At 41.1% G+C, this 16,113-nt stretch overlaps 2 protein-coding genes across 2 annotated transcripts; both read right to left on the bottom strand.

Moving 5' to 3' along the window:
- Nucleotides 1-12: 12 nt before the first annotated feature.
- sephs1 (selenophosphate synthetase 1) lies at nt 13-6,990 on the bottom strand. Its single transcript, XM_061677665.1, is given in 11 exon segments — nt 13-835; nt 1,487-1,699; nt 1,837-1,936; nt 2,015-2,105; nt 2,839-2,993; nt 3,071-3,097; nt 3,099-3,179; nt 4,572-4,675; nt 4,779-4,875; nt 4,980-5,088; nt 6,963-6,990. Coding segments are annotated over 10 exon segments (1,179 nt in total). The 5' UTR covers nt 5,076-5,088; nt 6,963-6,990; the 3' UTR covers nt 13-620.
- A 1,224-nt stretch (nt 6,991-8,214) lies between these two features.
- bend7 (BEN domain containing 7) lies at nt 8,215-15,396 on the bottom strand. Its single transcript, XM_061676467.1, has 11 exons — nt 15,320-15,396; nt 14,852-14,926; nt 12,036-12,290; nt 11,853-11,987; nt 11,189-11,278; nt 10,602-10,891; nt 9,758-9,865; nt 9,556-9,673; nt 9,193-9,306; nt 9,037-9,072; nt 8,215-8,953 (listed from the first exon to the last, which is right to left on the bottom strand). The coding sequence occupies exons 1-11, from the start codon at nt 15,384-15,386 to the stop codon at nt 8,913-8,915; spliced, it is 1,329 nt and encodes a 442-aa protein (XP_061532451.1). The 5' UTR covers nt 15,387-15,396; the 3' UTR covers nt 8,215-8,912.
- Nucleotides 15,397-16,113: the final 717 nt, after the last annotated feature.

Genomic DNA, 16,113 nt, shown 5'->3' with positions numbered 1-16,113 from the left:
TATATAACAGGTGGCTTAAAAAACAAGTTGCTGCTTTTCATATGGAAGTGGAAATGTTCTGCCCTAACTTAAGGCCAACACCTGGAGTGCATATTAATATACTGATGCAATCATGATGCGTGGAGGGAAGTCTGGGTGCCGAAATAAAGCAGCTCATAGTATTTGAGTATTTATTCATTCCGATGGGGTGAATACAAAAAGTCAAATGAAAAAACAAAACAAAAAAAACCACACTGCTAACACTTTCTTTCAAGGCATCGGTTACAGCAAAGAAGTTTATAACTGTACAAAAGTGGACAAACAAAACAACGAGACATGGGCCTGCTTGCTGGATGACAGCAAAGTTCTCACAAGAATGACGAGCAGTGTCAGACTGTTGTCTTCTGTCATCTTCTGAGTACGGAAAAAATACAAAAGGCAAACAAATGAGCAATTGTTTTTTTTCATAGGTGGAGTCCATTGGGTTGACGTAATACCACCCAGGGCCACTGGGTGGAGCTGTTTGTCACGTACACGCCAGCCCATTGCTTAAACTAGTGGACACTTTAACATGGTTCTGGAGTTGCTTGTGTTTGAAAACGAAATCACTGTCTGATGCGGGATGATGGTGGTGGGCGGGATTAAGACGTGGCACCGGGTGTGGGGTTGACGCTCTGCGCGGCGGCCTGCGGTGCCACCTCAATGATTCGCGGCTTGTCGATGATTCGCGCCGTGCGGTTGCCCTTCTCCACGATGCCGATGATCCACGCCTGGTGGCCCTCACCGTACTTGGGCGACTTGATCTCGGCGCAGAAGCGAGCCGCCTGCTCGCGGGGCAAGCAGATGAGCAGCCCCCCTGGACGTGGATGAAAAAAAAAAAAGGTACTTAAGAGTTTAACTTGAGTATTCTCTCAAAAGCATGCCATGAATTGAATTGTACTTTTGTTTTAATTTTCGTTTTATTTATATGAACGTTTTAATTCGGTATATGCGCAACCTACTTCCTTCCGCAAAACAGGTTGAAGCACTTTCTCCTTGCTCGGGTGAATGGCGAAGGGGGACAAGACATTGCACCCGTAGGAACTTAAATGTCTACAATCTCTTTTTTTAACACAAGATGTCATCACACAGCCACCAATGATTACAATATCCAATGTTTAGACTTCATTTGTGTATATATGATATATTTTTATAAATAAATGAAATACTTTAAATGTATTTAACTTTTGGCCAAAGACATCAGCTATAAATTTTGTTTTATTTCAACAAGGAATTAAAAAAGAAATTCCTTCAATTTTTTTGTATTAATTCAACGTATATGAATTTATATTTTTGTATACATATATAATATATAAAAAAGAAAAAATACAGCCAGCTTCAGAGGTTTTAGCCTAAAATAAAAATATAGATTTGTAAAAATTATATAAATTCTGGAAATAGGATTTTGTTGAAAAGCTTATTGACTGTTGACATCTTTGTATTTTAGCATGGCTGCGACTTAGCGTACCCGACGTCTCGGGGCAGGTGCCGTGCATGAGGCCGAACATGTTGCCGCACGCCTTGGACACAGCGGCCATCTTGGCGAGCACGGGAAGGTTGTGAATGACGAAGGACACTTCGCTCCGCTGTTGCTTGGCCAGCGTCTGGGCGTGGCCCAGGATGCCGAAGCCCGTGATGTCGGTAGCGGCGTGTGCGTTGAACGTGTGCATGAGGCTGGCGGCTGCGGGGAACAAAAGCATACACAGAGACTGTTGGTTTTTACAACATTTCAGTTGTATTTCATGAACAAAAGTCATGGGTAGATGGAAGGATGGATACTTTCCGGAGAAGTTCCTCAAATGATGATCTATCCCTTACCTGTCCTGTTGAGGCGAGCCATGTTCATCATTGCTTCGTGGTAGGCCAGCTCGACGTCTTCCTGCGTGACTACCAACTTAATCTTATTCCACTTCTCTGGCTGTGAGATGGAAGAATACAAGTGACGGAGTTTAGCGACTTCTTAAGGACGTGCGTCGGCACATTTGGTCAAACGTACGATATCCAGCCACTGGTGCACGGCCACGGCCACTTGCGTCCCTAGCGGCTTCGTTAGCACCAGCACGTCTCCCGGCACCGCGTTGTCTGGCCTGCGGGGCGCCACACAACATGTTCCTTAGGCAACAAAACACACTTCAGCAAAGTTTGCAAATACCAACAATTGGGCCGGATTTGAACATTTTCTCACACGTGCGATCAACATGAGCAAAGACCCGATTGTCCAATTATGTTGAAAAAATATCCGTGACGCGTGTTGCGTACAGAGCGATTTCTCATCACCGATCTGCTTAGGAAAACGGTCGGGGCTTACAATCGTAAATGTTAGGCCTGTTCAATATTTACAAGGGGAAATCCTTAAGCAGGGTACAAGCATTGTGACAAACGGACCGAACTGGAGCAGTTTCAGCTCGGTTATCGGTAGTCTCTGAAAGATATCTTAAACGATTATTCTGTGGCGTGGTGTGTATAAAGAGTGATTTTATTATATTTTTTTTTAGGCTAGCATGCTAGCTTATACGAACCTCGTTGGTGTTGAATAATTTAACTACTGAATAGTCGTTTATGTAACATGGGTTCATGATTGTGTACATGCTAGATGCATGGCCTTAATACGCTGCTGATTGTTACATACCTGTTCCATACCATCGTAAGGAAATCACGCCAAATGGGAATACCAGCCCATCTTGTGGCATATATATATATGCAATTACAACCCCCTTTTAGGGCGGTTCGTCAAATTATTCAGATGTTCTCTCTTCGCGGCAGGCCTTTGATCCTTACCATTGTACCTCGTTTTAGCAAAGCTGGTGCCAAATAACTCACATGATGAATTCATTGGGCTGGCACACGGTGGTAGCAACACCGCCCAAGACCACCCAAGGGTTGAGCACCGTCTGTCCTCCCGTCACGGACGTGCCCGCCTCCTCCGCTGCGTCTTTGAAGCCCTGCATGATGAGTGGCATGACTTTGTCCCTCTCCTGTAATACCAAACGGAGGCCATATTAAGGTAAGGTGTACCGCGACAAACGTTTTTGCTCGGGACGTGGCCGCTCACCTTCTCCGACATTTTGTTGCTGACGCCCCAGCAGCATCAACATATTGTCGCATTCCGTCACCCCCATCGCGTACAGGTCACTGAGAACGTTTGCACATGCGACGCGACCCTGAAAACAAGGGCATGTAAAAATTATGTTCTTCAGGCCATCATATTTGGAAAAAGTCACAGAATAGATCTGTGCCAAATAAATACATTTAAAACTCATATAGCTACAATTTCAAGTGAACTAAACCAGATAATTGGATATTTATACCGGAACAAAATAAACTTCCCCCATACAGTGCAGGAAACAGGCTGATAGAAGCCATCTTTATCAGTTCTGGATTATGGTGACATTATGTACAGACATGCATTCGTCACCACACTAAAATTATGGCACTCTGTTTTTCATTGTTCTGCACTTAGATTCACTACTTACTCCACAATCCACACATTACTGCACATTATATCAGAAAGTGGAATGGCAACCTTTATCTGTACGATGAGAACGCACTAGCTCGTCTTCATTTATAAAGTCTTGAAACTACATCAGCGCTTTGAAAAAAAGGTCTCAAAATAACCACTCGACACGTTCAGGTGAATGTTTACTGTTCAAAGTTCCCCAGAGAAAGACTGAGTTTGGTAAAACCGATTTCAGTTTTTCTGCTGTATTCACTGATCACTTTTTTTCAGACAGAGACATTTGAGCACTCACCAATGGTGAGTACAGATACTGGATAATGCCATTATGTCTTGCAATTGTGTTGCAAATGTATTAGATTTGAATCCAATATTGTTCCAAGGCACAAAGTGTGTTTCTTGCGCATGGCACAAGTTTCACTTTAATATAACATGTTTTAGAGCAACAACTTGTCATTACTGACATTCTTCCATCCAACTGCTTGTCTTTGTCGCACATTTCACTTAAAACATAAGTAACGCAAGGCATTTAAGTTATGTGGTGTCTCCATCCAAACACGAGGAGGCACTATTTAAAAGGAGTGCATACAGTAGATACTTTTTTTTTTTTTTTTTTTTTTTTTTTTTTTTAAAAAGACACGAACATAGAGTCTGGTGGACATACAAGTAGGAATATGGATGCCATGTTACTTCAGGGTTAACTACAAAATAAAGTGAATATAAAAAAACACGAGACAGCTACTTGAGAAGTAAAAAAAAATAAAATAAAAAATGAAAGGAAAACTGAATATGTTATCACACCTCTTTACTCAACATCCATTTTGCAGAACATTTTTTGCACTATGCGAACAAAGAGTTGTCAACCTTGTGTATATTAAAGTGTCACCACACGGCTGACTCCTGCTCCACATGCCGGCACGTTATATTCCAGGCTAGTAACGTGCTACTAGTGTCTAGCAGCGGAGCATTTTTTCCCCCCCCGAGTAGAGTACTTCCCGTGGAGCATTTCAATAATATGATTTTGCTTCTGTATGCAACTGTTAGTTCTGCTGTGTTTCTGAAATGAAATATTTGGTACTCGTCATGATGAGATTCATACCATCATGTAGGGGTCGTCCACTATAGGGTAGATGTAGTCTGTTGTCTGGACGAGTGAAAGGCCTCCATGTCGTAGCGGGATCACGCAGGTGTCCATGCCGATGCCTGGAAAATAAAAAGATGCTTATTCGAGTCGTACTATCACTACAGATTACTACTTGTATCCATTTGATTTTCCCCCTTTGAAAGTATTGAGTGTTTGAGTGACCTAATCGAGGCATGACTGCACCCAGGAACTGTTCATCTTCTTGATAGTGGTTCTCTTGTAGATTCTCTAAAAGCTTCTGTAAAACCTCTTGGGGCACCTGTGACAAACAAACCAACATTTTTATGAGCTACCGTGCTGGAATAACGTATGGACTAGAAGATGCAATTATTTCAAACGTTGACTGTCGAGGAAAGCTCCGACCTTGCAACCCGTTCCCTTGAGCTCTGCGAAGCGCGTGAGCCGGAAGTTCTTGTCCAGCTCGTAGCTTTCGGGATTGAAGGACTCCCTCACCGACATGTCTGAAGATACTCTGGGCCAAAACAAACTTGAATGAGAAAAGCAGGAAGCTGACATTGGGGGGCGGGGGACAAGTGAAAAAGATGTACATGGAGGGGACAGCTGAAGACTGACATTGTAAAACAATATTTAAAAAAAATATATAATAATAAATCTAAAAGTGTATTTTTTTTCCATGTGCATTTCATTTTCAATGCAATCTTTTTCTGTGACAAATCTCATGATACGATGCCAATTTTTATTGTCAATGCCAAAATTTAAATGGCAAGTTTTTGGTGCATAGGAACAAATGTAAACAGCCCCAAATAAATATTCTTCCAATGAGGGAAATTAAATAGAGTATTGTTTTTTATCCAAATTTAAAATTAATTAATTGTTAGAATAAAACATCTGACAGCTCAAAACTCATACATTTTCCTCCCTAAATCCAATTTTGGGGACACTACTGTATTTAGCAATTTAGTGAAGCTGGACATTGCCCCAAAACAATTTGCTGACAAGTGTATCTTCATAAATGAGTCTCGGAGAAATCATTGTATTTCAGCATTACAATACCCACAGCGAAACTTGTAAAATTATACACATTCATTAAGCACAATAAAATTATTTCCAGAAGGCCAATTACAACCTAACTTCCATAGTAAAATATTTTTCACTGTTTCTTATGTAATATTGTAATTTCTTGGAAATGGTAAAATGGGAGTTTTCATTAGCTGTAAGCTAAAATCACCCAAAATAAATAAAAAATAAATCATAAAATAGGTTACCCTGCAGTGAATCTATGAGTTTTTGTATTGAACTACAGAAATACATAACGTTTTCTAATTCTAATACTATTGTCACTTATTGACAGAAAGGGAAAAAAATCTGTATGATTGCAAAGGGAGTACGGTATCCTTGAACACACCCCTAATATTGTGTCCAGTGCAGAAGTACTCAGAAAGTACAGCTTCGGTTCCATTAAGTAAAAAGTGATCAGAAAAATTAATAGTCGAGTGATGGTAAATATACCTAATAATCTACTTAAATACAGTGATGGGGTATTTGTACTTCGTTACTTCTCACCACTATGCCAAGTGTTACAGGTCAGGAGGTGGCAATGGTATTTTCTCACAAGCACGGCAGTATTAAAACGTCTCCACATAACAAATAAATACATTTTTTTTTAAACTAAAAAAAAAAAAAAAAAAAAAAACATTCTGCCATTAACCACACACTCGCCAGGTGAGTTTTTAAACCATATGTCATCTGAGTCGGGGAGCGTTCAAGAAGCAAAACGCTGCCAAAGTTCATTCAACCCTAAAACATCCAGCCAGGTTAAGAGCTCTTGGGCGATAATTCACTTTATTAATCAGTTAAGTATAACTTATTTTGCATGAGTTATGTGTTGAAAGCAATTTAGCGTATGTTACAGTACTGATTGTAATTGAGTGCTAGCTCTGGTTAGCCGACGACCAGTGCATGAAGTGATGTGCGCATTGTGTGTTAAAACCTGTGGCTGTATTTTACGAGCACACGTAAACGTACAACGCCATGCCCATGAAAATGGTGGTTTTGAATGTACAAGCGAGTATAAGGTGCGAGGAGCACGCCTGCTGCGCACGAAATAATAATTTTAAAAAAAGTTTAAAAGTTGCCATTAGAGCGCCCAACAAAAATGTCGGCGGTGGAAAAAATTAACCCTTTGCTGTCCAAACGCCATGCGACGTGCGCCACATCAGTTCGCCCCGCATTAAAACGGCGCCCGGCGTGCGACGAGCGCGACGCCGGTAACGCCGCCGTGCGCCACGGGTGCTTACAACGCCCACGTTTGCAATTTGAGGGCTGAAGCGGAGTTATATTCGCGTCATGTTTCCCCTTTAATTGAAGCGTCCGGTTGATCCTTACCAGCTTCAAGTCAGCGCCAGATCCCGACACAAGAGCGGGCACGACGGCGGCTTGCATCGGGCCTTCAGTTAGGCGGCCTCGGATAAAGCCTGATAGTAAATGACACACTTTTGTTTATTTTAGAGGCTCTTCGGGGGAAATACGTGTGTAATTACATATAAAACGCCATATATTGTGACTAAAAATAATATCTTAGTGATTAATTTTCTTTGGGAAAATATTTGTCTTAAAATAAAAATAGGAAATAATTGCGATCGCCATGGGTCTTTTGTCTGCACTGTGGCGGCTTCAACATCCCCTTTAACAAGCTGCCGAGTCTGGCAAGTGAATCTCTACAATGGAGTGTACCTTTAATTTCATGTTTTTCCCTCCAATTGAACCGACAACGTTACGCTTCCAAATGTAAGCCGTGTCCATCCTATTTATTAACCAAAACACTATTTTGTACTAAAAATGCTAATTTATCCATGTTATTTCGTAAACCACTTATATATTTTTTTTAAATGACTCCAAATTGTCAAACTTTGACAATTGCAGGTGATTATGTACAACTTTATAGACACCGTCGGCACCGATGTGTGAAGTTGTCAGTAGCTGCAATTCCCCAAATAAAGTTTAATATTGAATCTGCTGATATAAAGACGACAAATTTGACCAACTGAGTCACATTAAATGGCAAAAATCTCATAGTAGACACGTGAACTATATTAAAGTTAAGATCACAAGTGTAAAATGCAAAGACCTGCTGGTCAGCCAGACCCATAAAATTATAATAATGAAACGCAGGGGAAATTATGTCACGTGATTATTAGGGTTTCGCACAAAACATATCGCACTCTACCGATGTGCCTCGTCTGCAAACAAACACAGTGCAGCTCAGCTTCTAGTAAACAGATGTCATGGCTAGTCCTTTTATATTAAAAAATAAATAAAAAAGAGCACTTTTCCTCACCAGCCAATCAAAGGGCACATATAGACAAATGAGAATTCTGAGTCTTCAGTGAACCTAATATGAATATTTTTGGAATGTGGGAGTAACCCAGAGCACCCGAGGAAAACCAACGCAAACACGGGAAGCCCGGAGCCCAGATTCGAAGACCAAACCTCAGGACTGTGAGGCTGATGTGCTGACCACTTGCATTAAATTTCTTACTAATATGTTGTAAAAAAGCATGCTTTCTGGACTAAATCTGCTAATTTAACCACATTATTCCTCATACAATTTACAAAATATAACTCCAAAAGTGTCAATGATTCAGCTTTATTGATAATTCGAGGTGGACAGTAAGATGCACAATTAGTTTTCATTATAGACAAGAGCACTGATATGTGATGCTGTCAGCAAGTACAATATACTGACATGAATAGGATAAATTCAACCAATTGAGTCACTTTAAACTGTGAAAAATCTGATATTAGACATGAACTATATTAACGTTTACATCACAGGTGCCAAACCTGAGGCTCGGGGGCCAGATCCAGCTCTCCACATCAGTCTTATTGGACCAGCGAAAGCTTGCCACAATTTGTCCTTGACTGGCATAACTGTGCAATATGACAGGGCGATTGTTAGGATATAGTCTATAGAACATATTAGGTAAGGGGAAGAAGTGTAACTGCTAAAAGCCCGGTGTGTTAACAAACACAGTGCAGCTCATCTTCTGGATAGCTATGGATGCCAATACTGTACCGATACCACAACACTGATACCATTTTACCTTTTTGACATTACTACTCTGCCCTCCTGCATGTGCAGTTTGGCACCACCCCTTTATGATATTTACAATGAAGGTGGATGCAATACTATACTGTACATCACGCCCACTTGTACAGGTCATTAAAAAAAGGCACGATCTAGCAGTGCAACTTTGACTCTTGTTGGTCTGTGAATTCGTAATGAAGTACAAAAAGTAATGTAAACAGTCAGTGGTCACAGTCTGGTCATGTCCATCAGTGCCTCTCCCACTCTTGTTGGCATGCTGATGTCGCACCTTAAAAAAAAAAAAAAAAAAAAAAAAAACTGGAAATCATTACACAATTTTATATTAAATTGTACATTTAAAGTCAACCATACTTGATGAGGGTCCGTTTACGGCTTCTTGTGCAGCGTCTGTGGGGGAACCAAGGTGGATAAACAGCTATTAGACATCATAGTAAGTGACTTTTCAAATCCCCTAACTTGGCCGACAAGACATAACGATACAGGTATATGGCAAAAGTATAACGGTACCCCTTTTCAGCCTCCGCCTGGCAAGTTTGATTTGATCCTGAAGGATCTGAACCCAGTCTCGTGGACCAGGCAGCTTCTCTATTCTGTGCTCGCTGCAGTACTTCTCTGTAAAAACTGCACACAAATATAAATTATTTTAAATATTATAAAGTATCATAAATGTAAACGTGTAGTATCCGGCAGAGAGGATGGCTTCATCTGTACCAATACCCGTTTAGGGGTGGATCTCGACACGCTTTTGTCTGTTGATTGGTCGATGGAGAATTGTTTCTTCCAATCGGTATGGAACGTATATCTAACCTATATCTAGTTGACGTCATGTTGACTTTGACTTTTTACCATTTTTCCCTCAATTTACTTTACCTTTAATGGCACCAACGATATTCTGGTCCAGGCCTTTCCTGTTGTCATTAACTCCTCTCTTCCTTCTCCCATTTGGCAAGGAGTTAGCCAGGGTAGCATCATCAAAGAAGGCACACACCTGGTAAACACAGTTAAAAATATTTAAAACACAAAACACTCACATTATGACTTGTGTCAGAGCCACTCATGAAAAACATTGCACCAGTTTCCGGAAGAGGAGGCTTCCAGAGCGTGTATAGTTGACCAGGATGGACTCTAGCTGAGCCTTGGAGATAAACACGTCGTAATCCTCGGCAAGACGCACTTCCGACTGGAAAGACAATCGATGAAGCACAGGTATCATACTTAAAACCCTCCACTTAATTTTATGTAGCGTGCCACAATTTTACCTTGATTTCTGTTCTAAACTGGCCCAAAAAAATATCAATGACTAAATGCAGAACCTATTTTTTAATATGATGATGATTAAATCTGTACCGGTTTACACAAAACAAAAGGAGTTTGTTTCACATATTTCTTACTGTACCCAATGTGAACCAAAGCGTGTACTTAAACGCAACAAAAGGTGACCGTTGTGGTGTGAAAAAACTCTTCGCTGCACATCAAGCGATCGAGCAGCGCACGTCTACCAGCGCACTGTAACAGAAAAACTGCGACCCTGTATCGACTTTTCAGGCTCCACGTACTGTAATTTTTTTTTTTTTTTTTTTTTTTTTTAAATGGTGAACCACAAAAACATGACGCGATTGTCAAGGAAGAAGCAGATTGCCACAAAGACAGGAAACGGGCGAGAATAAAGGAGAGCGTGTGGATATTTTTAGAGGCTCTTGACAATGATCTATGACTGACCGCAATCGTGCATTTCAGCTACAGAGACACTCCGCACTTCGCTTTCTAGCCTCAGGTACAGATAAAATTATAAATTAAGTATAGTTAAGTTTTATTGTAAAATACATCCACCTATCCAACCGGAACTGTGATTCAGTATGTGACAAAAACTCTTTTTTCTCCACTGATCAACAATATATGAAAATCACACAAATTACCTGTATGTCAATAGCCTGCAGTGCCTTCGTTGGCCTTGTGCTGTTGGCACTTCCTGCGTTACTCTGAGTTTGCCGCACAGAGCTCTCAGAGGAGTCGTCGGGTAGGAGAAAAGGATTCCCTGAGTCTTCCTCTTTTGCAGCTTCTGCGGGTTCACCAGTGAGTGGCGTTGTCGCCGCAGGGGAAGGAGCCGCCTTTCTTGCCGCTTTCAACACCGATCTCCTCTTCCGGGGTCTGTGATTAGCAGCGAGGACGGGCCCCAGGCGAGGTTGGCAGGGCTGCTGTGGTGACGCTAGAATTAAACACAACTAGAACTAAACACAATCAGAAGTTTTGACCATGTTCAAAACTTTCCGCATTGAAATGAATGCAAATGCCATTAAATCCATACCAGCCCCTCAACACACTCCAATATTGTGTAATGTATTTTTTAGTTTAAAAAAAAAAAAAAAAAAAAGTACAATATTGTACTGCGGTTGACTCACTGGGAATGCAATGCAGGCGCCAACGTTCCACAAAATGTTGCCGGTTTTATGTTATATTTTTTGGAATGTACAATCAGTTAAAATATGAGAGGTGATCAACTTACCTGACGACACGGTGACTTCACAGTCTATCCGTATGTCGACACCAGTGGTTTTCGAAGCCCAGCAATATGCAGTTGTCCGCGTATAGGACATCAACGTTATATATGTTTACCCTTGATTTGAAGTAGAGAGCTGTCCAGCTCATTCTTTTTTAACTTTGGTTTGAGTTAAATAATCCGGCCAAGAAACTACTTTAACCTTCCTTTTGCGTGAGGCTGCTTGTCCACCTGTGTGAGCAAATGATTGACAGACTATTCAGTCACGCCTCCGGTCTATATACACCCGCTGATTGGCTATTCTTGTCCCGCCATGCCCAGTTGTAAAATAATAAGTAAAATTAAATCAGAGGCGTTTGATGGGACCAGAGAGGGATGCTTTTTCAAAAGATCGTTTTAATAATACTGTATTCTGCTGTCAGGTCATAAAGACGGTTTTAACTGTAAATAAATAATAATAAATGAGATGCTACTGCTCCAGATGAGAGGTATGTGGCACAGTTGTGTGTTTTTGTCTTGCATTTCTGTGTAATAATGATGGTTTCCCCAATTGCGGCGTGACAGCAGTGGTAATCACTGAAGCCCGGAGCAGCAAATTTATGGGGTGCCACTGAGTTTTCCTTTATTTTCTCTCACTTTTGCAGTAGGAGAGTATCACTCCCTCACTCACCTCTCCGAGTCTGCATCAGCCGCCGCATGGCACGCAGCTCCCGTAATATGGCCCGCAAAGTGCCCTCGCAGTTGCACATGCAGCGGGGGGGCCCTGGCGCGACTGGTTCCGGCACCGCGTCTGTGTGATTTGTAACTTGAAAAATTCAACCATGACGATGTCAGGGACATAAAACGTTCATACCGGGAGCGTCATCCACTTTGAACACATCCTGGGTGTTGTTGACGGTTCTGGGATCTTTGGAGAGCGTGCCGCAGGTGGGACCACTCTGGAGCGGCGTGGAAGGTGCGGACTGTCGCCGGGTCGTGTTGTCCGTCGTCGATGAGCTGTCCCGCTCTTTTTCCGCACGTTGATACACCCTGCCCGTCCTGTCGCCCAGAAGCCACATCATGCCCGTGATCTGCCTCTTGATCTCCATGCTGTCATCCCCCAGCCAAACTGCCGAGACACAGTGTACATATAGAAAGTGGACACAAACTCTGTTATAATATCAACTCACAACGTAGGTTGTGTTGAGGAAATATTCCTACTTGGAACTTTGGTAATTTATGGACATTAACTGGGAATTTTGATAATTTAATGGAAAGGTATAAGGTGGCATGGTAGCCGATTGGTTACTAGGAACTGTGCAGCCTTATATATTTAAAAAAAAAAATTTTTTTTGTTTACTGTTTTTTTAGTTTATTTTACTTCTTTAAACACACATGTAAGTAAGCAACTTTAGTTACATTGGCAAACAAAATAAAGAAAAAGGACAAAAATAATTTTACAGATTATAGGCTACAATATTCTTCTATGTTTTTATACTGTAAATCTGAGGTGAAATAGTTTTACCTTACCTTTTATTTTAACAGGGGGTGTTCACGTTCTACAACTTCCAATTCCAATGAAGTTGGTACGTTGTGTTGAACATAAATTTAAAAAAAACAGAATACAATGGTTTACAAATTATGTTCAACCTATATTTAATTGAATACACTACAAAGACAAGACATTTAATGTTCAAACTGATAAACTTGATTGTTTTTAGCAAATTATCATTAACATTGAATTTTATGGCTGCAACACGTTCCAAAAAAGCTGGGACAGGTGGCAAAAAAAGACCTGTTTGCAACATCCCACAGGTGAACAGGCTATTTGGGAACAGGTGGGTGCCATGATTGGGTATAAAAGGAGCTTCCCTGAATTGCTCAGTCATTCACAAGCAACCTCGCCCCATCAAGCAAAGATGGGGCGAGGTTCACCTCTTTGTGAACAAGTGCATGAGGAAATAGTTTAAGGACAATGTTCCTCAACGTACAATTGGAAGGAATTTAGGGATTTCATCATCAACGCTCCATATCATCATCAAAAGGTTCAGAGAATCTGGAGAAATCACTGCATGTAAGCGGCAAGGCCGAAAACCAACATTGAATGCCTTTGACCTTCGATCCCTCAGGCGGCACTGCATCAAAAACCGACATCAATGTTTAAAGGATATCACTACATAGGCTCAGGAATACTTCAGAAAACCAATGTCAGTAAACACAGTTCGGCGCTACAGTCGTAAGTGCAACTTGAAACTCTACTATGCAAAGCAAAAGCCATTTATCAACAACACCCAGAAACGCCGCCAGCTTCTCTGGGCCCGAGCTCATCTAAGATGGACTGATGCGAAAAGTGTTCTGTGGTCCGACGAGTCCACATTTCAAGTTGTTTTTGGAAATTCTGGACGTCGTATCCTCCGGACCAAAGAGGAAAAGAACCATCCGGACTGTTATGGACGCAAAGTTCAAAAGCCAGCATCTGTGATGGTATGGGGGTGTGTCAGTGCCAATGGTATGGGTAACTTACACATCTGTGAAGGCACCATTAATGCTGAAAGGAGAAACATATGCTGCCATCCAAGCCATGTCTTTTTCACCACATTCTGCACGTGTTACAACAGCGTGGGTTCATAGGAAAAGAGTGCGGGTACTAGACTGGCCTGCGTGCAGTCCACACCTGTCTCTCATTGAAAATGTGTGCCGGATTATGAAGCGTAAAATACAACAACGGAGACCCCGGACTTTTGAGAAAGGAAATGCTGATTTGATGTAACACAGTGGTAAACATGACCCTCTCCCAGCTTTTTTGGAACATGTTACATCAATAAAATTCTAATTTAATGATTACTTGCTCAAAACAATCAAGTTTATCAGTTTGAACATTAAATATCTTGTCTTTGTAGTGTATTAAATTAAATATAGGTTGAACATGATTTGCAAATCATTGTATTCTGTTTTTATTTATGTTTAACACAACATCCCAACTTCATTGGAATTTGGGTTGTATATTGTATAGTAACCATTTCAAAAAATTAAAAATAATATATCAAAAGGTTACATTGTTTTTAGAAAGGGTATTTTTTTTTTAAGAGAACTGTATTAACAAGGCTGTTTACCGTTGAATGAATTAACAAGAAAATAAGTACTACACATTTATATAGTCAATGAAATAAATAAAAATAGTATATTTAGAAATGATTTTTTAACAAGGGTATTGTTGAATTTTGAAACATTGTTAATGTTATTTTATGAAATAATGATTTACATTAAAAAGACTATTTCTCCAGGGCGAGGTTAAAAACGTAATTATCCATCCATTTTCTGATCCGCTTCTCACTCGGGTCGCGGGCAGGAGGTGGGGTACACCCTGAACTGGTTGCCAGCCAATCGCAGGGCACATACAAACAAACAAGCATTCGCACTCACAGTCACACCTATGGGCAATTTAGAGTCTCCAATTAATGCATGTTTTTGGGATGTGGGAGGAAACCGGAGTGCCCGGAGAAAACCCACACAGACACGGGGAGAACATACAAACTCCACATAGGCGGGGCCGGGGATTGAACCCCAGTCCTCAGAACTGTGAGGCTGACGCTCTAACCAGTCGCCCACCGTGCTGCCTAACATAATTATAATATTTGTTATTTATTATACAAAATAAGTGACTCAAGTATAATTCCATATGACACATACCATCTGGAACAGCCGCATCTTGTTCTCCATTAGCGTCCTTGCTGCTGGAATGAGTCACATATGAGGGTCCAAATTCTGGAATTCAATTTAAAAAAATTGTACAATAATGTGCAAAGATATGGTTCTGAATTCATTTTGTAAAAAAGAAAAATGCAATTAGCACCCCCTCCTCCCTCCCTCGCCACGAACAACCCACTAACCACCACCTGTGGGTGATTGATGCATGAACTACATGGTGCAGACAGACACAAAAGGTGACGTAGATCTTATTGTGTCACCAAAAAACGACCAATTATGCTGTTTAAAAAAATATATATAGATATATGATTGCTGAGGCACTTCCCTGTATATATGCATTTGGTAAAATGATTTGTAAGGAAATAATGACACATGCGTTTCAATGCACGAATTGGGTTAATATTATCTTGTTGATTGTCACGCAGACACACACAAGGCTGGCAGGCTCACCTTCATCCGTGACGAGTTTGAAGCTCTGTGACTTCCTCCTCCTCTTCCTCCTCTCCCCAATGTCCATCTTGATCTTCGGTGGGTGTGCGGCAGGAATCCGTAGAGTAGCAAGTGTGTACTGCAAAGATTCAGCTTGTGTGCCGCCGCTTTATTCGTCGGGGCTGCGCCATCATCATCACCACTAATCATTATTATCATCACGTGACGCTGGAATGGATTTAGACTTCCTATATTTTGCAGGTGGTGCTTGGTTTACGACGCTGCGAGGTTACGAACGGTGCCTCTTCACGTGTGGCACAAGAATGCACGCTCAGTTACCGCCGTACTTACTGCCCCCCCACTGTTTAATATTACACGGGTGTCAAACTCAAGGTCCGGGGCCAGATCTGGCCCACCACATATTTGGCCCACTTCATGTTTGTTTGTTTTGTGTGTGTGAAGTGGATTTGTTCTGTTTATCGCTACAGAAAATACATGCTGAAATTGTAGTTTTTAATTCACTTTTAATGTTTATGACAACGTATTCCCCTTACCAAATCGCTTCTTAACATGAATTGAACAATAGTTTTATACTTAAATATTTGCTTGCCACAATTGTCAATGACATCTGATTTGTGTATATATATATATATATACGTGTCTGTGTGTGTGCAAACAACCAAATATAGAGGCAACAGTGTACAGTAATATTACCTACAGTACAGTATGGCCCTCACACCATGACATACGGCCCAGGCTGAAAATAGCCACTACAAGTAGATAGATGCGTAGATAGATTAGGTAAGATAACCTTT

Source organism: Phycodurus eques, chromosome 5 (genome assembly GCF_024500275.1).
Source record: "Phycodurus eques isolate BA_2022a chromosome 5, UOR_Pequ_1.1, whole genome shotgun sequence".
NCBI lineage: Eukaryota > Metazoa > Chordata > Actinopteri > Syngnathiformes > Syngnathidae > Phycodurus > Phycodurus eques.
Note: the sequence above shows the minus strand (reverse complement) of the source record. Positions and strands in the feature narration are given on the sequence as shown.

What these genes read in the sequence shown, in the direction of transcription:
- bend7 (XM_061676467.1), bottom strand. Translation starts at nt 15,386, where the DNA reads ATGGACATTGGGGAGAGGAGGAAGAGGAGGAGGAAGTCACAGAGCTTC. An exon ending in CAAACTCGTCACGGATGAAG is followed by an intron (nt 14,927 to 15,319) that starts GTGAGCCTGCCA and finishes ATTGAATTCCAG; the next exon opens with AATTTGGACCCTCATATGTG. An exon ending in AGATGCGGCTGTTCCAGATG is followed by an intron (nt 12,291 to 14,851) that starts GTATGTGTCATA and finishes GTGTCTCGGCAG; the next exon opens with TTTGGCTGGGGGATGACAGC.